The sequence below is a fragment of the Malurus melanocephalus genome, unplaced genomic scaffold, assembly GCF_030028575.1.
Source record: "Malurus melanocephalus ecotype Western Australia unplaced genomic scaffold, MMel_1.1 scaffold_508, whole genome shotgun sequence".
Classification (NCBI taxonomy): domain Eukaryota; kingdom Metazoa; phylum Chordata; class Aves; order Passeriformes; family Maluridae; genus Malurus; species Malurus melanocephalus.
In genome coordinates this window covers 1-27,121 of record NW_026623740.1, presented here as the reverse complement: position 1 = coordinate 27,121, position 27,121 = coordinate 1, and the positions used below count along the sequence as shown (strand labels likewise).

Genomic DNA, 27,121 nt, shown 5'->3' with positions numbered 1-27,121 from the left:
TAGGATTTTTTAGGCAGGTTGTATAAATAGCAGGTGTTTAGAAATCTTTCGTGTACAGACATTTACTTCATTCAGACTTGGCCTTTGATACTTTACCAGCTTTGAACATATTGCACCACTGTGACCAAGAACATGCAGGAAGTGTGTGTGGGTTTATCTTTATGCATTCACAGATACTGAGGCTTAYGTTTGTTTAAATCATGATTCTGGAATTAATGGGCTCCTCAGCACTAATGTAGTAGTAGATCACCTCTAGTGAGAAATGTAGTAGATCTACTCTAGTAGATCACCTCAGAGAGAAACGCTTCTGTCCCAAGTTTTTGCCCACCACATCTACTTAGGAAGTTTTCTGCTTTCATCCACTGGGATGAAGACTCCATCTAAAAGAAAGTGAGAGAAGTGGTCCTGTTTCCCTGGCTTTCCTTCCAAGAGATGCTGAGGTTGGTGCCTCGTACCTGGAAGGACTGTAGGACATGGGGGTATGGGGGAGAGCCAAATGTTAGGTTTTCTGTCTGAGAGCAAAGGAGTGACCCTGCCCGTCATACACTGACCGACATGCTCCTCTTTCACAAGAATAACCCCTAATTTCCTGTGTTTTGATACAGATATCAAGACAACAGCTGTGAGAAAGGGCGATGAATATGTCATAAACGGTGGTAAGATGTGGATCACGTCYGGCAGCCAGGCAGACTGGATGTGTCTCCTGGCAAACACCAGCGAAGGACCCCCCCATCGAAATAAATCTCTCATATGTCTRCCGATGAATCTACCTGGTAATAACACAGAACTCTTTGTCTTCTGATGGGATTTTATTGGTGTTTTCTGTGTGCCTAATACAAGAAGGAGAGGTGTTTAACCAAAAATATATTTAGAGAAATTTTTCAGATACATTTTCATGGCAATGATTCATAACGAATATGGAAATAAAAGGATAAAGAGAGTATAAATAAGACTAGCAATTCCAGTGAAGACATGAAGAAATACATCCTGATCTAAGYGTGCAGGTTTCAGTGGTACAGTCCACATGGTGTCTGCTCCTGAGTAATCTGCAGACCTTGCAGAAATAATGTGCTATATGCATCAAGAACATCATTCAGAGAGGATGCGGTTAAGATTGTGCTGGTGAGGATCTTTTGCAGTTTTGAMACCTGTTCTAAAGCTTTTGAACCTTTCCAGTTTTCACTCATTTTAATGTTTTAAAATATGCAGTGTAATAGATTATGCACTATATAAAATATTTTAATATGTAATTTTAAAAAATAATGTTTATTTAATACAATGAAGCACTTTAATACAATTTAGTATTTATTATATCTAGAATAATGTATATTAAGGCATTTATATGTAAAATGTTTATATTTAGGGTGCTTTTGGTCATTCAGTTCAGAGTATTTTTAACATGAAATATTTGCCATTATTGTCATTTCACACGTAGGAACCTCACCACAGCAGTGGAGTGAATGTCTATGTTCACTTAATGGATTAGACTGAGAGCAAAACCCAGGTCTCCAATGTTGGAGAGGACAATAAGATCTTCTTAAGGGAATGTCTTTTAAATGAATTTCAGTATGATTAAGTCAAGMAAGTGAGTTGCCTTGGGAATTAAGCAGGTTCTGAGTGGGTTGTGAGGTTCTTCACCCTCTGCTCAAGCAAGACAAGCATTGAATGGAGACAGACATCTCACAGGAGACAGACATGAGCTGTTTYAGTGCTTGAGGACTTTGTCCTTATTGAGAAGTGATGAGTGAACATGTAWCTCTGAATTTCCAGGTAAATTCACTTATCAGCCATCTGCTGAWAAATGAATGAAGTCCTTCTCGTGATTTTTCCTGAAAGGGTCGGGAAGCAAATGCCATACTACTTCTCYCAGATCAATCTTTCTAAAACAACAAAACATCTGACCGGTGGTTGGTGGCAGATTAATATACAGAAATTAAGTTAGAGGTTTTGGGCTACTTTGCTTACTCCAAAAAGACAGGAGTTGTCGTAGCTTTAGGAGAGGGGAGATGTTAGATCACACAGCCTACTCACAGACCTTCTTTAACAGCATTAAGAGTGGAAAAATTGCCTGAAGCCCTAAACTGATCTACAGAAGTGTAGAAGTCTTCCTAAGAACAAAATCTGCGCTCCTCGAAGTGCACGTATTTTAATTTTTCTGTGATGATACACRTATTTACCTCCAAAGGGGTCACAGTACCAGGATTGGTGACCTTTTGAAATGAAGGATTAAGACTGTTGATTGTGCTCAGTGGGTGAGTCATATCAGAAGAGAGATTTTTCAGGAAGCTCCATCTGGTTTGATACATCCTAAGGATGTCTGTCTGCTAAAGATTGTGCTCCATGGAGGGCAGMAGACCAAGCCTGTACGGGAAGTGTCTGGAGGACATCACCGAATGATGCACTCTCAAACATCCGTGGATGTATGTGTGTCAAAGCTCAATTGAGAGCAAATGTGCTGTGTCTGACTCACCTCTGCAGTCACCAGTCTATAGGGCTGGGTGAGGAAGAATCCGTGGAGCATTTTATCTAAAAATCTTAGTTGTTTTGTACTTGTATAAAGTGGTGAGAAAAAAAAAAAAAAACCCACCAAGAGAAAAATATTCCAAGTCTTAAAGCAAATTATTAACTCCAGCAATTGGTAGTTCATTGATACAAAGTAGGATTAGCTTTTTCRAATATTAGGTATGTATTCTCTCTAATATGGAGTGAGGCATATCATAGTCTAGATTTGACAGACASTCTTGAATACATTTCTTGTAAAGGGAATTTGCAAAACAGCACAGTGGATCCACAGTAGATATCCAAACTAGGTGAATACTCCTCATACAATAACAATGTCTTAAAAAAGGAACTGAGTTTTCCATATGATGAAAGAGGATCTAACAAGTTGCTAAATRTCTTTGTGTAAGGTATATAGACAAATGTCATGCAACCCTGCTCTGGTAACTATTTGTCCTCTGGTTTGTCCTCTGAGTCCTTAGAAAGCACTAGGGGAGAGTGCAAGCAGGAGTTAATAAAAAGAGCAACCAGGAAAAGGGAAAGAGCRTGTTTCTCAGATTGCAATTTAAAATGTGTCTGTTTCCATTGGTAATGGCAACAAATGGTGTCAGGAGACAGCAAATGCCTTTCTCTCAAGATAGAATATAAGAAATAAGAGATTGTCAGAAGACTGGAGGAATGGAAGAAAATGAAAAATCAAAGACACTTGGGAAGAGCTGCCCAGGCAGTGAGTTACCAATTCATCTCAGAGATAGTGGTGCAAGTAGCTCAAATGGCTCTGTTAGTGATTTTAGTAAGTCAGGTGCTTGGCCTCGTTAAAACGGGATTTGTGCATTATTGCATGTGATTTATTTAATACAGACAAACTCCAGGAGWTAATCTGGGCCCATGATTTCTGGGTGATGTAATTGTTGGTAATTTTTCATTTGTAGTACCCCTTAGGAAGAAGGAAGATAATTAAATGGAGGAAGGGGAGATTTTGATGGCCYGATGGTGGCCAAAGGGATGATTATGTATCACTGTCTTCCACAATGTCAAGTATGTGCCAGCCACAGGAAAGGMATTATATGAGACTGATGCAGCCTGGTCTCCTTGTGGGTGAGAAACATGAATGAAGAGCAAGTGAAACTGGTATGGCATGACAAAGGGGATGCTGCTGGACTCAGGAAAACTGAACACACAACCCAGTCTGGAAGAATTACAGACAGAAATCACTGGGACATTTATCTCCTCTAACAAAGCCTGTAAGAGCTTTTTTCAATAGTTGTGTCTGTATGTGGATCTGGGAAGTAAACAACAGGATTGATTTRGCAATATAATGAACTGGCAGCTGTTGTGCTTTCTCGAGGAGAGTCCTTTTAAACCACCCACTAACGAGAGCAGTAAGTGCATCTTCATATTGGTGAGGAGCAGTGGTTGCATAAGGCCAGTTGGCTTCAGACCATACATGATCTCTGAGACTCTCAAACCAAATAGCAATATTCCAATGGGAAACTATGTTCCAGAATTCATTTGKTCTTGTAAGTTCCTCAGTGTATGGTTGTTTAGCTCTGTTTTTAATATGGAAACAAACCACGAATGCTTTTTTGGCCGACTGGGTACAAATTACTGGATAATTTTCAATTCAAGAGTCAAGAATTTTTATACAGCTGTCTTGATTTTATTCCTGCATTATTCACATATCAAAGCCAGTCTTCCTAACACATAATCTGTTTACAGATTGGTTGATGGAGAAGAAATCTTGAGTAAAACTTGTGGAAGTCTATGTGGACTTTATTCTCAGAGCAGTCTTGGCATTTGTAAATACTGTCAGTATTTCAACTCTGTAAAGAGGTGAAAATTTCCATAACCTTATTTAGTGCAGCCAGAGAGAGTGAATTTGAAGGAAATGAATGCCAGCTTCTTCTGCCTCCAAAACCAAAGTAATATTCACATGGCTGAAAGCCTCCTGTTAGTAAAAGTTGTGATGTCTGTATTAGTTCAGAAAGAGATGATCTCTGAAAACCATGAAGAATAGAAAAGCACAAACAAGTAGAGAGGGACCACAACAATCTGTGTGGTGATCAACCAGCTTCTACTGAGCCGTGTAAGAGAGTAATAGATTGAAAAAAAAAAATACAATAAAGAGGAAAATATTGACAGAATACCTCCTCATCAGAAGAATGGTTGGAATACCATGTACATACCTGTAAAAAGGTTTGGTTTTCTGGCAAATTTSTGTATGCTAATTTGAGGATTGTTTTGCTACATCTACAGACTTGTCAGATGTAATTAACATGTTATGTACACATCTTTATGCCTGGTTGTTGTCCTCCTTTTGCCTTTGAAACATTCTTGACTTTCATCCTGAATATTTGAATTAACTCCAGAGCAACAGGGAGATAAAAACTGAAGGCAGGAGRATTGCCATGAGAAAACAGTGGGTGCCTTTTAAACTCTTATGGCACAGTGGCCAGCCAAGCTTGCATCTCAACAGCAGCAAGAAAGAACTTGTACCTACAAAAAAAAAAAAAAACAAAAAACAAAAAACAACCAAACAATGGGAAGGAGTCCTTCCCAGGATGAGGAAGCTGGACCCTTCTGGGGCCAGCCCTGAATGAGCCAGGTTCATTTTGACAGACCATGGCACGTTGGGGCAGAGTGTGGTGTGGAGCGGTCTGTAGGGAAGCAAGCCCTCCTCACAAATGTACACACATGAAAAGGAGTTATCATTGTACCAGAAARCATCAGGGTAGGCTAGAAAGGGGAGGATAAATGAAGAAGAAAGGGAAGGAAGAAGATTTCCAGGAGGAGAAATTCTCTTAGTTGCAGCTTAAAATATAGCTCTGTTTTTGTCCTTCTTGAATATTTGTCTACTGTTTCATAGCAGTGCAGGCACTATCAAATACTGCCAAACTGAATTCCAGCATTTTATTGCAATGCTAGATAAAAATCAAGCATAAACAAATAAATATTACATTGGTTGAAAACCTGTGTGGGCTAAGATTATTATGACTAGTAAATATTTCTTATTTGGGGACATAATGAAAAGTGGTWCTTTTACATTTAAAGTTTCTGATTTGATGGTTAAATAAAGTGGAAAGAAACCTTTTAAAATAGGATTTGGGCCAGAATACTGTTATGTTTTTCCTAAATGTAGGTTTCGCTGTTGTCTTGGAACATACATTCACATCTGCAGACTTTTCTTTCTGAAAACATTGTACTTGTTCATGATGCTTCTATTTTCTGCGGTCCTTCTAATACCCATTTTTCTTCAGGCATTCATGTTGCYAAAAAGATAGACAAACTGGGTATGAGGTCATCGGACACAGCTCAGATCTTTTTTGAAAACGTAAGGGTCCCCTGCACAAACCTCATCRGCGAGGAAGGAAAGGGTTTTACATACCAGATGTTGCAATTCCAAGAAGAGCGGCTGTGGGCAGTAGCCTCTGGTAAGTCATCACTTGCGCTTCTGCAGCCGGGCAGGGACACSAGGGTCACTCTTCGCATGACTAACAGTACTTTTCTTTTCTTGTAAGTTGCAATGACCTTTTAGGATCTGTTTTTGAAATCCATCATAGCCTAGTTACAGACAACATTGTGTAGAAAAACCCAAAGTAGAAAATATTTTTAGAAACGCAGCCATCACAGAGGCTGTTTTTGCCTTGTTTCTTTTTCTTGGTGCTTCTCTGCTGATAAGAAAATATGGCATCATGTTATGTCAACTACAAATATAGTGCAAAGGCTATCAAAATACTGGCATGAAGTAGAAGGATCRTGACTTTTCCTGTAGTACAGTATGTTATGATGTTTGTCATGGATTTTAGAAAATTAACTTATTGGCTACGTAAAGAAGTGACTCTTAGCGGATGTCAGAGCTTTGTTTTGTGGATCTGTTTAACCTCTGCACACTCCGGACATAAGTGGTACAGAACTACATTCCGTTCCCTGAAGTTATGTTGTCACAGGGTTTCTATTACTCAGAACTCAGGCTGTATTCAAATCCATATATTTGAGTTACATGGATTCGGGATATTCTAGGAAACCAGATCCAAATGTGGATTGTCTATTTTTAACCTGCAAACTTTCTCCCTACCTCCCAATGTTTACTTCTTCAAGTTAAATATGATGTGGTTCACTGTAAGAAGACAGGTCCTCCCTAAATTCCGGGGTTGCCTAAACAATGTCAGTGTATTCATGCTCTTGTGCATTCCCTGTCTGTTACTSTCTGTGTGGCCGGAGAATTGAGAATTCTCATCAGTGGTGTTTTGATTCAGTGAACAAATAAAAAARCACTCACTGTTTTGGGTTTATCCCAGACCAAATATTTTAGAGTTCAAATGCCTTTTAAAATAATCCTTTTTTTTGAGACAAAGTTCTTAGTTCAGCCTGAGATAAACAGTAAATGCGAGAATAGTTTTAGCAAAGGGCAGGAGATTACACTTGCAAGGGATGTCACTGCAAACTCRGGCAAGCAGGAGATGTGATCCTACCACTGCTTCTGCTTTAATTGAGGTGCACACAGACTGCGAGGATGTGCRCTGTGCATTTTTATGCTCAGTTTGAAGTCTAAATCAAAGAAACCATCAGAGGCTCTGGGTTGCAGTGAGACTCCCCAGGCAGCAGAGTAGCCAGCAGCGTTAGTCATGCCCCAGGCAGGAGTGACGYGCACTCACAGCATCAATACACAAAGCCTGGCAGGTTAGATCACTCCTGCTAAAACCACAGCAGCTTGGTACTGTCCACTCTTGCACAACTCACTGGCTGTCGCTGTGCTCTGCCAGGAACTGGAACACCAGGTTTCAATCCTTTTTTTTTTTTTCCAAAACAACGCAGCAGGAGCAGGTGAACCCTTGCCCTGGGTGAGCGGCCTGGGAAGGGCATCTCTGCTCCCCTGCTATGACCAGGCAGGAGCCAGCAGGGAGCAAGAGTCTCRGAGCTCACCAAGGAGAGGCAGCTGCCTCCTGCAGTGGCCACTGTGTTAACCTTGCTGCACCCCTTGGGTTTGCTTTTTTCCCACTATCTGATATAAAATTTATGAAAGCACTGTCAGCAGGGACAAGACCCATGGTTTGGGCCAAGTTGCAAACTTCAGAGGTCACGAGTTGTGGTAAACAAGAAAAAGAGTAACCACAGTTCAGAAGGGAGCCCAGTACTGGATGGGTGCAGTTTGTTGCACCGCAGCATCTAGAGGTGTTACCTTCCAGTCCTGCAAATGGTTTCACAAATGTTCAACCACGAGCGCTTTGCTGAAGGCTCAGAGGTGCTAAATAATGTAAGTACCTTTGGTAGTTTTGTGATTAGGTCTGCATATTTACTCCTGGTCCTCACTTCTGTCCCTCAGCAGGACATTTCTGTTCCTTCTCAGTTCATGAGTATTCATGTGACACTGAAAATCATCAGTCTGCTTTTAAATACTTTCAGRACCAGTCCTGGCATCCTCACCTTTGCTGCTCTAACTTGGAAAAGGCAGATAGTGACTACTAWTTTTGTCTGTCTTTCCTTTTCGGGTGTTGCTTTGTTGTGTCTGGMGTTTTTTGTTGTGTTTCTTCTTATTTGGTTGGGGGTTTACATATTTTTAGTTTCAAGTATCACATGCTCTAGACTTTTTCTTTATTAATTATCTTCTATCTGGACAGTTTATTTCTTCACCTTTTTTTTTTATTTTATTTTTTTTTATTTTTATTTTGAAACCTATTTTCAGCTTCTGAACAGATTTAAAATGCAAATGGAAAACTAACTTCCTGGAATTGCAAAATTTGRTCTCAGGTGTGGTCTGTCCTTCTGAGTGACACATCAAATTAGTCAAAATCACAGTRTTTCTTGCTTCATTGTAAGAAAAGAGGTGCCACACGGGTCTGCCATGTTATGACATTGGGTAAACACTGTCCATTTGAGGACCTGTTGCACTGATCACAGGAAAAGAATGTTGCTATAGCAAAAAAAGCAAACAGTTGTTTTGTGAATTGCTTAACTGTGAGGCACAGAGGGAGTTGTTCAGTGTGCATGAGAGAGCAGAATGGCACTGTTCTAATGACTTCTATCTGCTCCTGCAACCTCAGTTTTATGAGCACCATTGAGTCACGGCCAGTAAGTGAGATGACAGATCCTTTAGCATGGGCAACACACATCCTTAAGAGACAGATTCCTCAGCTTAGAGCTCACTGTACRTCTCATTAAAGAGTGATCAGCCACTACCTAAGAAAAATATATTCATTTCCTTTTCTTTTCAGAGGAAATATAGTGATCAGGCAAAGTGTCCTTACTGTAAGCAGAAGTTTCAAGTAGAAAAATGTAAGTTGGATGGAGATACGAGGAAATKATTATTCTGCATTTGGCAGCTTCAAGTGCTTTCACAATTCTCAGCTGTGTGGTAGACCACGCGTTCCGTAGGCTGCCCTAGAGTTACATTTCCTGCATGTGCTGAGAGTTGAAACCCATAGGGCTAAGTTTGTCTGAGGATGTGGGGAATGTTGTATTTTAAAAAAAAAAAAAGGACTCAAATATACAGAAAAAATAGTTCTGAGAGAAAATTATTTTCCCTATAATGAATGGCATTTCTTGGTACTTGTGTGACTGACAAAGTATTGTGTACTTATCATGCAATTATTACAATTACCTTATACATGGCTGTTGGCTGGTATTCATGATGTGCTGCATTTTGTTGCTGCTTGCCACAAAGCCAAGCTTTGCCATGTTAGAGCTGTGCTCAGAGCTCTGAATACCTGTGGTCAGCATCACAGAATGGTTTGGAAAGGAACCTTTAAAATTCATCATTGTCCACCCCCTCCACCATGGGCAGGGACACCTTTCACTGAACCAGGTTGCTCAAAGCCCCACCCATCTTGGCCTTGAATATGTGGAGGGAATGGATGTGCCATGGGGCATCCACAGCTTCTCTGGGCAATGTGTTCCAGTGTCTCACCACTCTCATCATAAGGAATTTCTTAGAATCATGGAATGACAGAGTGTTTTGGGCTGAAAGGGACCCTATAGATCATCCAGTTGCAATTCCAAAACATTCTTCTTTATGTTCAGTCTAAATCTACCTTATTTCAATTTAAAATTAATGCCCCTTCTCCTGTGACTACAGACTCTGATAAAAAAAAGTCTGTCCCCATCTTTCATATAAGCTCCCTTTATATATCAAAATAATGTAATAAGGTCTCCCCAGAGCCTGCACTGCTCCAGGCTGAACAACCCCAACTCTCTCAGCCTATCCTCAAGGGAGAGGTGCTCCAGTCCTTTAATCTTCTTTAGAACCCACCTCTGGAGCTGCTCCAGCAGATCAGTGTGTGCTGTGTACTGTGGGCTCCAGAGCTGGATGCAGTACTCCAGGTGGGCTCTCGGGAAAACAGGGAAGAGACAATCATGTCCCTTGACCTGGTGGCCTCTTTTGAAGCAGGGCTGTCTTTAGATTTCTTCTGTTTGTTTCTGTGTGCAAATGACAGTTCTTAAAATAAGGACAGTGATGGCAACTAAGGAAACAGGAGGATGGATCAGGAGGGTCAGGAAGGAGGCAATGGAGAGGTGGACATTACGAGAGTGGTTTTCCCAGAACCCCAGTCTGAGCCATGATGCTCTACTGAATGCTCTTCTGAAATATAAAAGATGCTTTTCTGAAATATAAGCATTGAGATTAATTGTATGAGAAAGGAGGGTAAATTATTAAGGGATGGAGAAAAACTGATAACCTTACAGAATGTGGAGACATCATGTGAAAAATGGTGCTCTGTGGGAGCAGTGGTGAATGATCATGGCAGGAGGCAATTGGTGGGATGCAGAGTGTACACAGGAGAGCAGTACTGAGATGAAATTTAAATAGGAGTGATTCTGCAATGTGAAAAGGAACATGGAGCCACACCAAGCTTCTGAAAGGGGCTGCCATGTGAGTAACTGGCAGGTAGGAAAAGGGATTTTATAGTAGTCCAAGGCTTGACTTTATTTTACATTTCAGATTCAGAGTTTTGTGATTTAGACTCTAAATGTAAATGGATGTGGGTATGCATATTTTGAAAAGAGAAAATGTGACCCTTCTCATACAGATAGATTTGTGAAATCATTCCCTGCTGCTTTTCATGGTARCATGGGTCCATGTTCGCCAAACAAAATTCTCCACATATTCTGCACCTGCTGTCATCCCAGCTATGCTGCAAGAGACTGATAGCATAGTCATTCACTTAAAGGGTGATTTTCCCTGGAAAAKAAACTTTTTTTTTTTTCTTTTAAAATGTGATGTGTGTCAGTTTGCACAAAGAAAAGCAGCAGAACAGTTCTTTTGCTTAAAAGTATTGTCTGCCATCTCTGTCACCTGTTTTCCAGCAGTATCCTATTTTCATTCTGTTTCCATTAGAATTATTTAAAGTGAATGGGAGTCTTTTCCTCTCTATGCTGGGATCTGATCACAGAATGCAGATTAATAAGCAGTCTATTTGTGTTCCTTGATCTCAGAACAGGTTTCTGCCTTCTCCCTGAAGGCTTCCTTCAATTTACATTTCTGCAGCAGTCCTTACTGAGCACACTACACTGTCTGCCTTCAGATTTTTTTTTCCAGGATTGTAACAAACCTTCAGGGCACAGGCAGCGTGGAAAGTAGGAGTGGTCACAAGCTTTTGCTAAGGCCCCAAATGAAACAGAGAACATGAAGTTTACCTCATCACATTGTACTGCTTTCTATGACTTTCACTCCTTCCTATCCACCACCCTTTCCTCTCCTCCAAGTTTTGGCAATTTGGGGCTCAGGTGAGATAGATGTCTTCAGGGTACAAGGAAGTACCAAACTTTTTTTTCAGAATTGAAGTTACACCCCAAACTGAGTGTACAGAACGATTTGCTCTAGAAAACCTAATGTGTTGGTTGTACAACATGAAAAAAACCTTTTCCAACAAGAAGCTAAAAAACAGGACTGGCTAAAATGGTCTTGTTCTGTGCTTTGTTTCTTCAAGCCCTGAAACCACTGGAAACAGTAATACAAGAAACTATTGACTACACCCGCCAGCGGAAGGTGTTTGGCCAGCCTGTCCTGCACAACCAAAYCGTGCATTTCCGCCTGGCCGAGATGGCCACTGAAGTGGAGCTGCTGCGCTCGCTGCTGCACCGTGCCGTGGGTGAGCCCCACATCTGCTTCCCAGATGTGCTTCTGTCCATGCAAAGAATCTTGTCAGGCTAAAGGAACATTGGGGATGATTTCCAGAGTGACTGCTTTTTTATCTTTCTTTTTTTTTTATTAGGTCTCTATATAGAAGGCAATGATGTGACAAAATTTGCTTCCATGGCTAAGCTGAAGGCAGGTCGTCTGACCCGCGAAGTGACTGACAGCTGTCTCCAGTTTTGGGGAGGAATGGGATTCACCAGTGAAGTTCTGGTGAGCAGGTTTTACAGGTAAGGAGTGATGAAAATACAAAGTGTCTTTAAATGAAATTTAGCCTCTTAAATGTCCTGTTAAATGATCACCTACTTGAAAAGACCTCACCAGTGTGAATGGTCTTGCTCCACTTCATGGCATGTCACTGAAATGCATTGTGGATGCAAGGACACCCAGTGCAATTAACTTTGGGGAGATATGTCAGGACATAGGCTTACTATTCCTTTGCCAAGTCTTGGCTTTGCATAACAATTGTGAAGCTTGAACTACCCACAGGTTAGCTTAAATGTCAAATGAACGAAGAAAACTCAGTATTTCCCTTAATGGTCCTCTGGTATGTGCCACAGAGTAGAACAAAGAGGGGAAAAAATGGAGAGCTACCAAAGAGATTTTTTTTTTCTCTTTGCTTGCTCATAATCTTGATTTCAAGAACAGAATGAAAACCAGAAGCTTTCTTCTAAAATGAATGAAAATCAGCTTTATCTTTTTTTCCCAGATATGTGTGAAACTGGAGTTCCCCACTTGGCTTCTGCAGTAGTTCTTCTGACAGCAGTCTCCACCCGCTTAGTCACACTAGATAATCCCATGTGAGGCATTTGAGAGATGTAATTGCTTCCAGCGAGCTGTTAGATCATTACAATGGTACAGAGGCCTTTTTGCAAATTAATTGAAGCCCCTTCAAATTTTAGCTTGTATCTACCTAGAGCAAAATTCTCCTTCAGCAAACAGCTTTCTTGATATCTGGCCCCAGTGTCTTACATTCTGTAGAAATATCAGAACCAACCTTGGATTCTCTTGCAGTAACAGCTTTCTGCTCAGCCCTTACATAGACATCACCTAATCCAAAGTCAGTCAAATAAGTGATTCAGTTAGTTGAAAGTTTTGGTAAATGCATTTGTGTAAAGTGAGAGAGCACTTGAGAAAATCTGCAAGAAGCTTGTTTCTTCTTAGGTAGGTTGAGTTACTTTTTCTATTTTTAATAGAATTTTATGCACAAGAATGCCATTACACTAGGTCAGAGAGATCCTCAATGTTTTTTGATGAGTGGATTCCTGAAGTTTTCCAACAAAGATACAGACTGCTTTATGATGGTGGTTTCAAGCCAGCTGGCAATATCATGGTTTTTCTCACTTATTCTTTTCAGAATCTTATATAACAACTAATGGTCCCTGATGATGGAGATGTTATGAGTTACTACAGTAGGCACTCTGAATAAAATGAATCCTTGTCTTTAAGCACTTACTGTAAATGCTGTAGTCTGTACAGGTTAATGTGTGAGTGCTTTTACATAGCTTTGTTTTAAGATTTCCTAGCCCAGTATGGTATTGCTAACTGTGAGCAGGGCTTTTCCATGTGGATTCCAGAGTGGTTTCCAAGTATACCAGCACAGTCACATTTTTCCTGAGAAGAAATCCAGAGTGTTTTCTGTCAGTGTACACAGTCAGCTGGCTAAATAAATGTATCTTTCTACCTCTAAAACACTATTGTAAATGAGGTTAAAGGTGGCGTGATATTTATACTCTAAAATTTTCTGTGAATCAGTAAAATTCCATCACTGAGTAACCAAAGGTCCAGGAAGAGGCAAGTAGAGAATTACCTAAACAAACAATTACACGTTCAAGTAAGAATCTTGCTAATCTGTAACAATAAGCAAAGCAGCAACTTTCCCAAAGCCACTCTTTTTAGTACAGCAGCCTGAGTAACCACTCACGTCACTGTGATGTTTGTCCAGTAGCAGCAGTACGATTGCACAGAATATCTAGTCCTAATCTACCAACATTTTTGTAGCATAATCTTTACGAAGATTCCAAAGAAATGTTGTTCAGTCTTTGACTGAGTCTGTTACTCCTCAAAGAACACACAGCACAACGCATGGTTAGTGCATAAACACTTTGAAATTTAGTTATTAGTGTCAGTTAGAGATAATAAACAGAAACAGCGCAAAGCTTGCCAAGTTACTTTATTAATAGCTATCATTTAATCATTAACATTTTAAACTTCATAGAACAACTGGCGTTTCTAAAGTGCAGCATTCTCTAGAAGGCATAAAGAAAACTGCTTCACTATATAGGGGCCTATTCTGGGCTGATTTTATATATGTAAATGTCTCATTTTCATTTGTACAGATTCTATAAGGAGAATAGTTTTAAAAAGAAAAAGAGCCCAAATATCAAAGGGTTTCATAGAAAAATGTAAGTCAATATAAAACCCATAAAGAATGGGCTTTCCAGACTGTACCCTAAGAGCATGTTTCTGGAGGAAAGGACTAGCCTGGAGTCAGACTAGCCTGTTTGCTTGTTTGTTTGTCTCTCACTTGTCTGAAAGGCCTCAAAGACATCATGACTTGGCAAAAATCAATTATTGAACAACCCCGTCATCTGTATGAAAACCCCAGAGTATGAGGGATCAGAGGAAAGAAAACCAAATATCAAGTTTATTTTAATTTTTCAGGAGCTAAAAAAATTTCAGGTAGTCAACGAAGTATTTTAGTAGTAATTATGTACACTTCAATTGTTATAAGAAGAACTTCTGAAAACATCTTAAAAGAGCTTGTTGGGGGTTGTTTTTTTTTTTCATTAAGATTGTTACTAACTGCTAAACACCATGTCTAATAGCTTCCAGTTTTTACAAGTTTTGCACTTGTGGGCTATGATGGGGAGAATTCTATAATTTTTTTACATGCGGCATTGTGAAAGACTTGAGAAAGCAGTAGTGAAAAATATTGACTACTCGTGAAATAGAAAAGTAAGTAGGCTTGCAAATGCATAGCTGGAGAAGGCACATATTTGCATTTTTCTCAACTGTTGCATGGTTACTGCAGTATGAAGGTCTATTTGTAACTGAGGATAGTTTAAAAACTTCTGTATAGTTTCAAGTGGATTTTTTTATAAGTAGTGCATTTCCATCTAGACATTTTTTAAAGTCAGTTCAAATACTTTATTCAGTTTTATTCTTTGTTTCATTATTTATAGTCTTTGATTCTTTACAAAAAATGTCTAAAGTTGACTGAGTCTAGACAATTGGGGGGGTTTAATCAGTTTTTTTCATTATAGCAATTTATGGTTGTACCAAACAAAATGAAACCTATCCATTTCTGCTGACAAAAACAATTTGCTTTGAAGTCTGTAGCTAACTGCTGAGACAAGTCTTAATATCTATTCTTGTCATCTGTGAAACGAAATCTGCAGTTTCCTCCTTTCTCTGCAGAGGTTTTGAGACAGATGCCTGTCTACCACTTTTTTTGACCTTTATGAGAATCTTGAGGAAGAATTTAGGAGATGAAGCACATGACATCTACCTTTAAGACAGCAAATCAAAGCTGCTAACTGTGCAGTGATGACTTTAAAGCAGAGTAAGCTCCAGAGCAGGCCAAGCCCATTGCCACAGCTGAGCTTTCAGAATGTCCCTGAGGGGCAAGGGACAGGGTCATGGGAACTGGCAGGCACGGCTGTGGGCTGTGCCAGCCTGGTCAGAGGCTTGCTGCACTGGGTGGCATCAGCTCAAACTCCTCTCTCTAGAACAAAGCCTCCTTTAGATTCTGCTTGATTTGAACAGCCTATAGGCAATTGAGCTGAGCCAGAAGATGGAAGAAGTCCCAAAATACTAGGCTTGAGGATGTATCAGAACATTTTCTGGGGAAGGTTCTTGACAGTAATAAAACCTTAAAATAGTTAAAACCTAAATATTGTTAGTCATGAGGGAAAAAGGGTAAAGGTTTTGTAATCAAGTGCAGTTTGTGCTGAAAAGAAGCAGTGGAAGCATAGGTACTCTCAGCCACACAAACCTTGGTAAGGATTTACCAATGGCCTTTTTACCAGTGGAGCAGAGAGCAGCATCTCTGAGGGACTGTTGCCGTGAAGACAGGCTGTTAGGGGAAATTAGGGCTAAAGTCACCAAAACCACTTTCTTCCCTATGTCTGACCAGCACTGATCACTGCCAGAAAAGGGAAAGAAAATTACTTAATTTTCTCAGGAGTTTGAAGTTTTGTGAAGATATCTGCATCAAAGATAGTGCAGCAGGCTCCTCTCAGAGTGTTTGTGAACAGAGAGATTGTTCAATCCAGTGCCATTTGGTTTTCCAGAGGAAAATGCAGTGTAGAGCACCTCCCAGGGCAGGTAATAAATGCTACTGGAAGGCACAACTCCAAAAATGATCACATTTTGTCAACTTGATGCTACAGACAGATTTAGTGTGCCATAAGCTGCAACTTTAGCACCTCTTTAACACAAGATCTAAAACTTCCCTTGTGTTGTGATTGGGTACCAGTCTCTGCTTCATGGCTAAGGAAATCACACGCAAGGGAGGGCTCAGACTGGGATAAGGACCAGCCCCAATTTTCAGGAAAACTGGGACCCCAAGTTTTACAGGCAGGGTAATAGACATGTCTTAGCTTGTGCAAAACAAGACCCAAATGGTGCTCAGGGTGCAGAGGGGCCAACACCAGCCAACAGGGGAATGTTAAATTGCAGACTATATTGGATTCCTCTACTCAGAAACACATTCAAGCTTTTAGTCAGAGGGTTCCTAATCATCAGAAAAGCTTTGTTACCTGATAGCCTTCAAATTAGGGTAGTCCAACATAAAAGGGAGCTTGCTTCTCCTTCACGCAGTGCTTGATACATTTCTGAAGGCTGTATGACATGGCTCCGATGGAGATGGGAAACATGATTTGATGATGTGGAGGACTTGCTTTTGTTCCTGTTGCTACCTAACTAGAAATTATTGATAATCTGGGTTGAGTCTGGTGGGTGGGAATGGCTCCTCACCCTCCTTCCTAAGGGCAATTTTTTAACTTGACATTGAAGAATTTTTTGCTTTTATTCATCAAAAAGTCAGTTCATTTTTAGCATTTACACCTCTTGATTTGGTTGAGTAGAGTAAGTCTTATAATCTACAGTGAATATTTCAGACAGTGAATATTTCAGGATTTTTTTGAATGAGAGGAAACTCTTTGCAGGGAGTATTTTAGAAGGACAGAACACAGTAATTGAATTTCTCATCTTCCTCAGGCTAACTCCCACTCTCTGAAGAAAACAGCATTCAACAACGTTCAACAAGCAGCTAGAGATTTGGTCCCTCAAAATAACACTTTTACAAACTGTGTGGTGTGTTGCAGGCTGATTCCTCACAGTCCTTGTGCAGGCTTAAGCCCCCACAGGTTGATGTTCTCACCTCAGCAGGGCTGCAGGGTCATGGGGCAGCAACAAGGTGATGCAGAAATCAAAAGCAAAATTTTACTGTGCCAGATCAAAAGCCTTCCTGCAGTAGTCTAACAATACCCCTTACAAAAGCAATTAAATTCTAATATGTATGTATATTAGGATATTTATGTGCTGTATTGATATTGCAGTCTGGATACAAAATAAACTATCAAATGCTAAGCATAATCAACTTATAAACAAGCTTATTTTACTATGTCCTCTACCCCAGCTCCCTTACAGAGTTTCTGGCAGGATAGTTAATCCCATGGTTTTGTTTTCTTATGCTGAAAGCAAGTTTCTTTCCCAGAAGTGGGCTGCTAGATTAAAATCATTTGAGTCTTTTGTCATCTTAATCCGCTTAAGTTAGGGGAAACATTCTGTMCKGTGTCCCCAGGGGAGAGATCAGCCRGCTGTAGATTCTCTAAGAAATAYTCCTTATCTCACCCAYAGAGACAAAAATATCAGCAAATTYGTAGATACAAGGACAAAACATGTGCAAGTTTAGTTTAAGATGAGTCTTTATACATGACAGCCTGACTAGTCTGTCACACACACAACCAAAGCCAGATCTTACCACTGCCTATTTATAACTTCATATAAACAAGCTCCATGTGTCCAGGATTCCTGCTGCAGATAGAGGATTTCTGTTGACATCACAGAGGAGTTCTGAGGATTAGTTACTTGCTGTTGCTACAGTGAAGATGCCAAATGCTGAGCGTTGGCAGGGGCTTTCTGAAGCTTGACAAAGCAGCCAGCACTGCAGCACTAAGAAGCAGCAACCTACCACTGTTTCAGGTCTGCTGCCTTCAGCAAGGCCCATAGGAAGGTGGGGAATTTTCAGCTTACTGAGTAGAGATAGTTTAGCAGAACTGTTATGGTGGTTTTATTGGTGTGATGGTGGTGTTTTTCTTCTTCCCAAAGGAGGAAAGAAATTTGTGAGTAAAATTGCTTGAGGTTGCAGTAGTTTGCATTCTGGCTAGCACAGGGAACTTAGATTAGTCATCCCTAATCCTGTTAGGGATGACTTAATGATAGTAATGGTAGGTTTAAAATGAGTGGGATTAGAAATCTCAAAAGTAAATATTCTTGAAGCAGCCACACATTTTTAAAGCACAGCTTTACAGACTATATAAAACTGTACTAGAATATTATACAACACTAATATTATTATTCTACATAATATTAAAGGACTATATAATACTAATAAGGCTTCTACCAGATCTTACATAGCCATTAGGGAAACCAGGATTGGTTAAAAACCTTGACTGGAAATTGTACCATTTCTGTACAATTCTCCAACACCTCATATGCTGGTTGACTCTTTTACCAGTTAAGCAAATTTAAGCAATGCAATGCTTTTTGCTGTTGGCCATGGAAAAGCTCTCTCCCCTCCTACAGTTCAACTTCAGGCTTAGGCACCTACAGGTTTGGGATAGGACTAGGGGTGTTGAGGGAAGTATCACAGACCACCAGCCCAAGAGGCAGTGGATGAGGTGTTCTGCAGGCATCTGGTGTTCATATGCAATGTGTAAATATTGTGGGCAAGCTGTCCAGCAGAGCACCATCAGAACAGCATGCAAATGTTTAAATCTACCTTTTGTATTTCTGCAGAGACTTGCGATTGATATCAATAGGAGGTGGCACAGATGAGACCATGCTTTCCATCATATGCAAATACATGGAAATACTTCCAAGAAAGTGACGCATTTCCACTCTTCCTTGAAAATTAAGAAAGCGACAGCATGACTTGTACTGCACACTGAAGGTGACACGCAGCCAGTACGTTTCAAGAAGAAAACAGATCACTAATTTGCCATCAAAATGCACATCAAGGTCTTTCACCATTACCATTCTGTGTTCTCCAGTGCCAATTTTTTGTTGATATGAAACACTCTGAAAAGTTGCAGCCTCCTGCATTCCATTGTTTCAGTGGGCTACTTAGGTTTTCCAATGACCCATGCTAAGCATACAGAAAAAATGAGTTCTTTAATCAAGCTTTACCTACACTTTAGAGAATCTAAAGCTGCTAATTAAGAAACAGAACTTCCATATGAATACAGCTATGATTTCATAAGCAGCTTAATCTAAGTTCAGTACACAGCTTTGCTTTCAAGATCAATAATTAAGGCACAAATGACTCCCTGCCACAACCAAACCCAAGAACAGTGCCTTTCCTCTCAATTACAGGTACCTTCCCTCTTTCACTTTTAGCAAGCAATCATCAAAGTGAGCTGTCCTCTTTACCAAATCCATATCAATTTGTACTACACACTGTCATAGATTTTTGGTGATGGGAATAGACTTTGGTTTTTGCTACAGAATTCTGCAAACAACTGTTTAATTGTGTCTGAAGCTTTTGGAGGCCTGAACTTCAGCAGCAATGTACCATCTTTTGTGCTTAATTATTAAAGAAAAATATTAAAAATAAACATGTTAATATGAAAGCTGTGCATAATTACTTGAACTTACCTAAAACAGCCATTTAAGTCAGAAGAAGCAGCCCGTATTATTGATTAATTGCCCCTTAAATGCAGCACTATTTAAAAATATATACTGGTATTCTACAGTAGGAAAAAAATGTATATAAAACCACTAGCTAGGATAATACTACAGGACACTTTATTGGTAAGTTCATAATTGGTCATTAATGGCAACACATTATACAGTATTTCTAGAAAAGTTTTTTAAAAATTGTAGATACAATTTCAATATCTAGAAAACTTAGAATTTTTTTGAATGTTAAACTCAGCAATGTAATAGCCTCACTACTTGGTGAGCCAAAGCTAAATCTTCAAAATAAAGGACCTTATTGGGACTACACCTCCAACAAGTGCATCATAATATACTTTAATAGAAAATACAAAGTTCTGCCATTGTATTTCAGACATCATGTATTGTAGAATTAGGACCTATCACAAATTGAAACATACTAATGGTAAAAGTTTGAGTGATTCAATGGAATCATTAAGTTTTAGATACTTTTAATATAAAGAAAATATCTATACTATGTCCATATTGGTTGGTCCTGATGAGCAAAGGCATTTGCTTAAAAGAGTAGATGTGTAAACATGATTTGTCACATTGAAATTGAAAAAATAAAAATCCAGTTTTAAGTAACTTTTCCCCAGAATACACAGTTAAAGCTACTTAAACACTATCACATCTAACCACAAAAGTAATTTTTGGGGGTATCACTACTGTTAGTTTCAGGCCAGTGTTTTAAAAATACACAGGTAAGGCCTATTTAGAAAGATCCAAGTATTCTTCATGCTTTTGCAACCTAGGAATTACTATATGCCTGACACTGGAGCTCTAATTTAGAGCATGGCCCAGAATGAAAAGCAGAATGAAAAAGAAAGTCTTGAAATTCTTCAATTACTTCATACTCAAACAACCATTGGTTTTTAAATTTTTTTAATCAATTCTAAAAACTATTTTTCCCTAAAAAAAAAAAAAAAAATCTATGGTTTGCTAGTGTTTTCTGCATATTTACAAATAATCCCCCCAAAACAGGGGATGATGGAAAAATTCCGATACATTAAGAAAACTATATATAACTTCGCATTAATAGTTAATGCAATTTACAACAATTTCACTGTGTTTTATCAACAGAAATGCCACTTTAGATCAATGTCTTCATTAATTAAGACTGTAAGTTGAAATTACACAATGTAAACCAGAGGTAACAAGAATCACCTCAGTTTAATAATCCAGTATATTACAAAGAAAACAAACAATGAAAAGAGCATCATGTAGCATAATAGTTTTGTCTGGCTTCCTCTGGAGAGTGTTCTCAGTCTGCCCATAGTTGCACCTAGAAGTCCGCCCGTGGAGTCAAAATCATTCTCCTACATTTAAAAAAAATAAAGAAGCAAACAAAACAACAAAAAACATGTTACTCTGAGAAATTAAATATCCTTACAGCTCACTAAGTGTAGTTTTCCTTGTTTTTTCAAAATTTCCAAAAGTAAAATTAGAGGCAAAAATTAACCAGGAAAAACCTTCATCCATTTACCTAGTGCTATTTTTTCCCCAAGCCAAAGCAAAAGAGGAGTTTCTGACTTCATTATTTTTTGCTTTCTTCTTCTATTCTGGAATACAATTAAAAATAGCAGTGTCTTTTTAATGATAATATACATTKGGTAAATGAAAACCCATAGTGATAWCTGAAGCCAAAKGAGCTTGGTTGTGTCTTAMAAGTAATGTATTTGCACATCTTAWCTTTTTGAACAGAAATACTCTTSTCAAATTGGTCACATGTTATAGTCAACAATAAGCTGTCAACATTTTAATACAAATGTTCATACTAAAAGATGGGATGCTTTGTATTATTAACTTCTTAATCCTGACCCATATTTAAGGAAATCTAGGTTTTAAATACATACCATTTCTGATAATATTTTATTCTGGTTTTTAACTTCTGTTCCAATTTCAATGGAAAGCTATAAAAAAGAAACAAAAAACAAAAGTATGAAATATGAATAACCAGTTATACATAGATTAGAGAACCCAATCCAAAATACATGACATGACTAGCATTTCCCCAGGTAAATTGTGAAAGCAGTACCTGATGCTTTCAAAAAACAAAATAACATGCACCGTATTATATCAATAACCCTTAACGAAATAAAGGTTTTCCATCTGACTAGATGAGTCTACAGAGTCACAGAAAGTACTCAATGCCCCTATTCCCCTTTTCCAGATAATGTCTTACTTGAATTAGTGCATGGACTCTTAAAAATTCAAGATCTAGTCAAGTCTGAAGTAGCAATTACCCATTTCCTGGAACAACTGTTGAAATTGCTGACATAAAGCAGAGAGAACCTCGAGCAGTGGTTTGACTGAGTGTTGCTGGAGTTGACACTTGTAACCTGAAAACACATCTCTTGACAAGCTGTTGCTGTGCTATAAATGGGACTTTCTTCAGTGAACTTGTGTAGCCCTTCTCTGCTTTGTGTCACACAGAACAGAAGGGCAACACAGGACAAGGAGAAAATCTGCACAGGCCAGGGAGAGCCAGTTCTGAGACAGGTCCCAGGGCAAGCCAGGAAGTTAAGTCAGGTTAGGGCTGGAATCAGGGAGGTATGAAACCAGGCACAACTGGAGCTGCAACACAGCTGCAACATTGCAAAGGTGGGAGCCAGCCAGAAGAGCGTTGGTTTAAAGCAGCTCTGGAGTTAAACAGGGGAGAACTGGCACTGAGCCTGACTCAGCAGCTTTTCCTCTTTTTTATCAGCACACTGGCCTTGAACAACCAGCTCAACTCCTCGGATGGAGGGAAATGCACTCCAGGCCTCCATGCTTTGTGTTAGCCAAAACCCATTTGTTTTCACAGGTTACAACATGAATCTTATTCTCTACTGAAGCATTTCAGTCAAAAGTAAAACTGATTTTACATGAGGCTTCTTGGAAGATTATGTGAAGGCTATTCATGTGCCAAGATTATCACACTGCACTAAAAGATGCAACTTCAGAAAGAGCTCCTTGGGGCACCATCAACTGCGCTGTTGACATACCAGGATTTTGAAATGTAACATACCAAAGGAGGAGACAAGAAATRAAATTTGATTACAAAGGTCAAAGCYTTTTTTTACCCCTTAACTTGTTCTAAATTCTTACTCTAATCCTGTTCAACTTCTCTTTGAGACTAAACCAATTTTAAGCAATAGTATTAGCAGTAGGACTTTAAATGAGTTCAGGCCTAAAAATGAATTGGAATGTATTTCAGAAAACTTTCAGCTTTTAAGAACAAGAAAACCACATAATTTTAATCTCAGAGCTGTCTTTCAATTAGGCTTATTTAAAGAAGTCCTCAATCTCTGAAAGGATTCAGAATCATTAGAACACCAACCATGATACTAGCATACTATTTCTAAGAGCTATTTCCACACTGCATATTCTTTTGACTGCAACTCCCATTCCCKGTTCCCCTGCACCACTGAAGGGTAGTAAGTAGAGAAAACTGGGAGTGAAGCTCAGCCCAGGAAGAAGGGAGGAGTAGGAKGAAAGCATTTTAAGATTTTATTTCTCATTACCCTACTGGTTTGACTGTCAATAAATTCATTTCCCCAAATCGAGTCTGTTTTGCCCATGATGGTAATTAGTGAATGATCTCTCCCTGCCCTTGTCTTGATGCACCAACCTTTCATTGGACTTTTTCCTCCCTCATCCACCCACCTGAGGAGTGATAGAGCAGCTTTGGTGGTCACCTGGAATCCAACCAGGTTAACACACCACAGTTTTAAATTTCTGTTTTAAACTAAGTCTGCTGCTTCCCTGATTCATATAATTTAATTCAATAAATGTGACTATACCCCTGTAACAGAATACATACCGATTTAATGGCACTGACTTTYGTRCGCAGACTTTCTGTTAACCTGTCATTCTCTTCTTCATAAACACTGTACCCACTGTTGGTGTAGCCATAGCTACCTGCAGCTGCTCCATCACCTGTAAACACAACAGTCAGCAGTCAGAGACAGAAAACTCCACTGGAGCAAGTGCTCTGCATGTTCCTGGAACAGGGACTCAACCTTTTTCTAAATGCCTAAGTTACCCTTCAACATACAAATAAAAAAAGAGAAACTGAAGAATGGCTGTGATTTTTTTTTCCTTGATAGTTTTCAGGTAAGTTCTATGGAAATCTATCCAGGCATTACATGGAGAGGTGAAGGAAGCACTGAGGCCATTACATGCAGTAAATCAAACTGAAAATAGAGTTGAGGTCACTCTTTAACAAATACAAAGATCACTTGATCACATGTATAAAAGAGGAACTCTACTATGTTCCTTACATGAGCTTCTTTACAAACAAAACTTTAAAGCAGAAGCCAGGCCTCTGAGCAGAGCACTGCTGTTTCAGTCACTGTTCTGCAGTTGTATTCTTGCTCCTGCCTATGTTTTTTGGATGATGGAGCTTCAGGACTGTCATCAAGACAACTGAGTCAGCAGAATACTGAGTCCAATACAGCTATCTGGACTGTCATCCAATACAACTGAGTCAGAGCAGAAGGGAATGAAAGCTCCTCAGGCCCATACATTTTCTTCCAACCTCTAATAAAGGTCTCCTGCAGAGAGCAGCTGTACAGCGGCATGGGGACAGGAGAATTAAAGTCATGTCCAGTTGAGATAAAAATCAGTCTTAGACCTCAAATCTAAGAATTGAAAACAATAAAGAGAGATCAAGACTTAGAAAGGCAACCAGAAAAAGATTACTATAAACTTTATGATAAAGATCCCACTAGATTAGTTCAACTAACAATCCAATTGTAACATTAATAATTATTTTTAAATATATACAAATAGTTTTATGCCTAGTCAGAATGGCACACAAAAATTTAATTGCTTTTAAATAGGCCTTAAAGACTTTTGTGTTTGCGGTTTTTTTTTTTTTTGAGGAAAAAAAGAGAAAAGAGACACCAACCACACTCACTTCAAGAGCTCCATCTCAAACAGTGTCACCATGTGCTTGGCATACATAATATTTCAAAATAGAGCATTACAGTGCTATTTTAATGATATAATTTTATACTAACTCATGCAGCCATTCCTTAGATCTAAGTCATGAAGATTTTTTCATTTGTACTTGTAAATCGTTACTCTGTAAGTTAAGCTAATGAGAGATCTTCAACAAGACTGAATAACAGTATCTTGTGAGATAGAAGGGACCCAAAAGGATCATCAAAGTCCAACTCCTGGTGCTGCACAGGACCATCTTCAAGAGTCACATCATGTGCCCGACAGTGTTGTCCAAACGCTCCTTGAACTGTCAGGTTTGGGGCTGTGATCACTTCCCTGTGGAGCTGTTACAGAGCCCATCCACCCTCTGGGTGAAGAACCCTTTTTCTAATATCCAATGTAAACTTCCCCTGACACACAACTTCAGGCCATTCCCTCGGGTCCTGTCATTGGTCAGAGAGCAGAGATCAGTGCCTGCCCCTCCTTTTCCCTTCAAGAGGAAGTTGCAGGCTGTGATGAAAGGTACGTTTATTTCATCACAGTGAGTCAAGAAGACTTTTTACCCTGACCTAAATTAAAAGTACCAATGCCTAATATAGACATTTTATTAAATTTTTTTTAATTTAGACAGTCAGGGTTGTTCTCACTGTGTCTGATTTCACAAGTGCGTCTAACTAGCAAGTTACTTGCTACCAAGTGACACATGATTTTAAGTAATTATACCATTGCCAAAACAGTGCAACTGGGATTCTTATATGGACTGTGACAATGCAGACATGAACAAGTGCCCTAAAACTTTTCAACAGGCACAGTTCTTTTAATGTCATAGGAAGCAAAAGGAAAAAGCCTGTCTGCAACTGCTCATGGGAAGCACAGAATCTTCAGCATGGCAACACTGTCATGCAGCAGTGCTCACTGACAAGTAATAGGGACATGACCAAACAGAACAGCAGACTAAGAGAGAGGTAGCTGGTGACAATTGCAGACAATTGCTTCTATTTCCAACCTATTAAATAAAAACGTTCTGAACTGCCAGCTGAAATGTCAAGGTAAAGCAGAAAATTTTACTGCAGCTGATAACAGATGTTTAAGTGTTCTGCTTAACCTTCCAGAAGATTTTTTTAAAATGCAGTTTCAGGATGATCCTTAAGGAATTGTTTGCCAGAGACAGCCTAAAATCAGGTATGCCCTTTCTTCAGAACTCCTTGCATAAGCATCCATCACTTCGTCAGAAGTGAGCTGGGTGGCCTCCAGTCCACCTCTCTCAGCTCACACCCAAGAGTGAGCTGTCAGTGTGATGAAAGAAAGGACTGAAGATCTAAGCACTATCAGATGCCCACATTTTTTATGATAAGCATCCTAACACCTCTTTGATCCACTAAGAAGTGTTTCCAAGATTTATTTTACTCTATGAAAATATTACTGCACAATACAAATCTGAAGTGTAGGAGTAAATCTAGGGTAGTGTCAGACACACTTGGTTTAGCCCTAAATAGTTCCTAGGAAGAACTCAGTCATACAATTCCGAGGCATAAACATCCCCTAAGCTTTACAGCGCCGTTACAGCACGCACATGACGTAGAACACGACGTGGGAGTTCAAAGTTTCTTTATAGTCATCAACATGACTGCTAGCTGAAATATGAGGCCTAAGCTGCTCAAAAAACTCAGCAGCAATTCTGCAAAGATTTCTCAATATGTACCAGATTATATCTGTAATAAACTTATAATAGTTGGGTTTCTCGGGTTTTTTTTCTCCCCAAACGCAGCAGGAAAACATGCAGAAATACTAAAATAAAAAAAAAAAAAAAACAAACAAAAAAAACAAACAAAATAAACCATGGGAACATGGCTCAAACTAAAACGGTATTAGAACAACTGAACATCAGCACAACTAAATGGGACAAGACTATTTACAAAAGAATGTAGTGACAGGACAATGGGAATGGGTTCAAATTGAAAGACAATAGGTTTAAATGCGACATAGGAAAGAATGCTTTACTGTGAAGGTGCTGAGGCATGGAACAGGCTGACCAGAAAACCGGTGGATGGCCCACCCTGGAAGTGTTCAAGGACAGGTTGGACGGGGCTCTGAGCCCATCTGGTCTAGAGAAGGGCATGGGTGGCGGACCTAGATGGTCTTTAAAGTTAATTCCAAACCAAATCCTATGATTCTGTAACAAAACACAAACCCTAGTGCTGCTCCGTAAATCCAGCTGGGCCAGGAGAGGCAAAGGCCACGAGTGAGGACCCTTCCCCGCCAAAGCTGCCGAGCCCTGCCGCAGCCCTGCACCCCCGGGCACAGCCCCCTCACGGCTCCCCCGCCCGAGCCCTGCCAGGGGCCGGGCCCTGCCCGTGTCGCGGCTCCGCCACTGCGCTTACCCAGCCCCGCGCGCCTCATGGCTCTGCCCTAAGCTGCCGCGGGAGGAGGAGAAGGAGGAAGAAGAGGAGGATGAGGAGGAGGAGRCCGGGAGCGCCGCAGGGACTCRRCGGGGCTCGGCGCGGCGGCCGCGCACCATTCACCCGCAAGCGCCACGACAGCGCCTCGCGCGCGGCACGCTGGGAGCGCGGCCGGGGCGCGCCGGGGCCGCGCGGGGGCTGCTGGGGGCTGTAGTTCCGG

At 39.9% G+C, this 27,121-nt stretch overlaps 2 protein-coding genes across 2 annotated transcripts in view; one reads left to right on the top strand and one right to left on the bottom strand.

Annotated features, from left to right (window-relative positions):
• LOC130582575 (probable acyl-CoA dehydrogenase 6) overlaps nucleotides 1-19,513 on the top strand; it is a 76,261-nt gene extending 56,748 nt beyond the window's left edge. Inside the window, exons 5-9 of the mRNA XM_057381371.1 lie at nucleotides 606-773; nucleotides 5,757-5,930; nucleotides 11,424-11,585; nucleotides 11,709-11,859; nucleotides 18,656-19,513. Coding sequence (XP_057237354.1) covers nucleotides 606-773; nucleotides 5,757-5,930; nucleotides 11,424-11,585; nucleotides 11,709-11,859; nucleotides 18,656-18,746 — 746 coding nt within the window. The 3' untranslated portion in view covers nucleotides 18,747-19,513. The remainder of the gene's footprint in view (nucleotides 1-605; nucleotides 774-5,756; nucleotides 5,931-11,423; nucleotides 11,586-11,708; nucleotides 11,860-18,655) is intronic.
• A 128-nt stretch (nucleotides 19,514-19,641) lies between these two features.
• Nucleotides 19,642-27,061, bottom strand: BET1 (Bet1 golgi vesicular membrane trafficking protein). The gene is made up of 4 exons (XM_057381372.1): nucleotides 26,884-27,061; nucleotides 23,379-23,494; nucleotides 21,430-21,486; nucleotides 19,642-20,892 (listed from the first exon to the last, which is right to left on the bottom strand). Exons 1-4 carry the CDS (start codon nucleotides 26,900-26,902, stop codon nucleotides 20,737-20,739), a joined length of 348 nt encoding a protein of 115 aa, XP_057237355.1. The 5' UTR covers nucleotides 26,903-27,061; the 3' UTR covers nucleotides 19,642-20,736.
• Nucleotides 27,062-27,121: the final 60 nt, after the last annotated feature.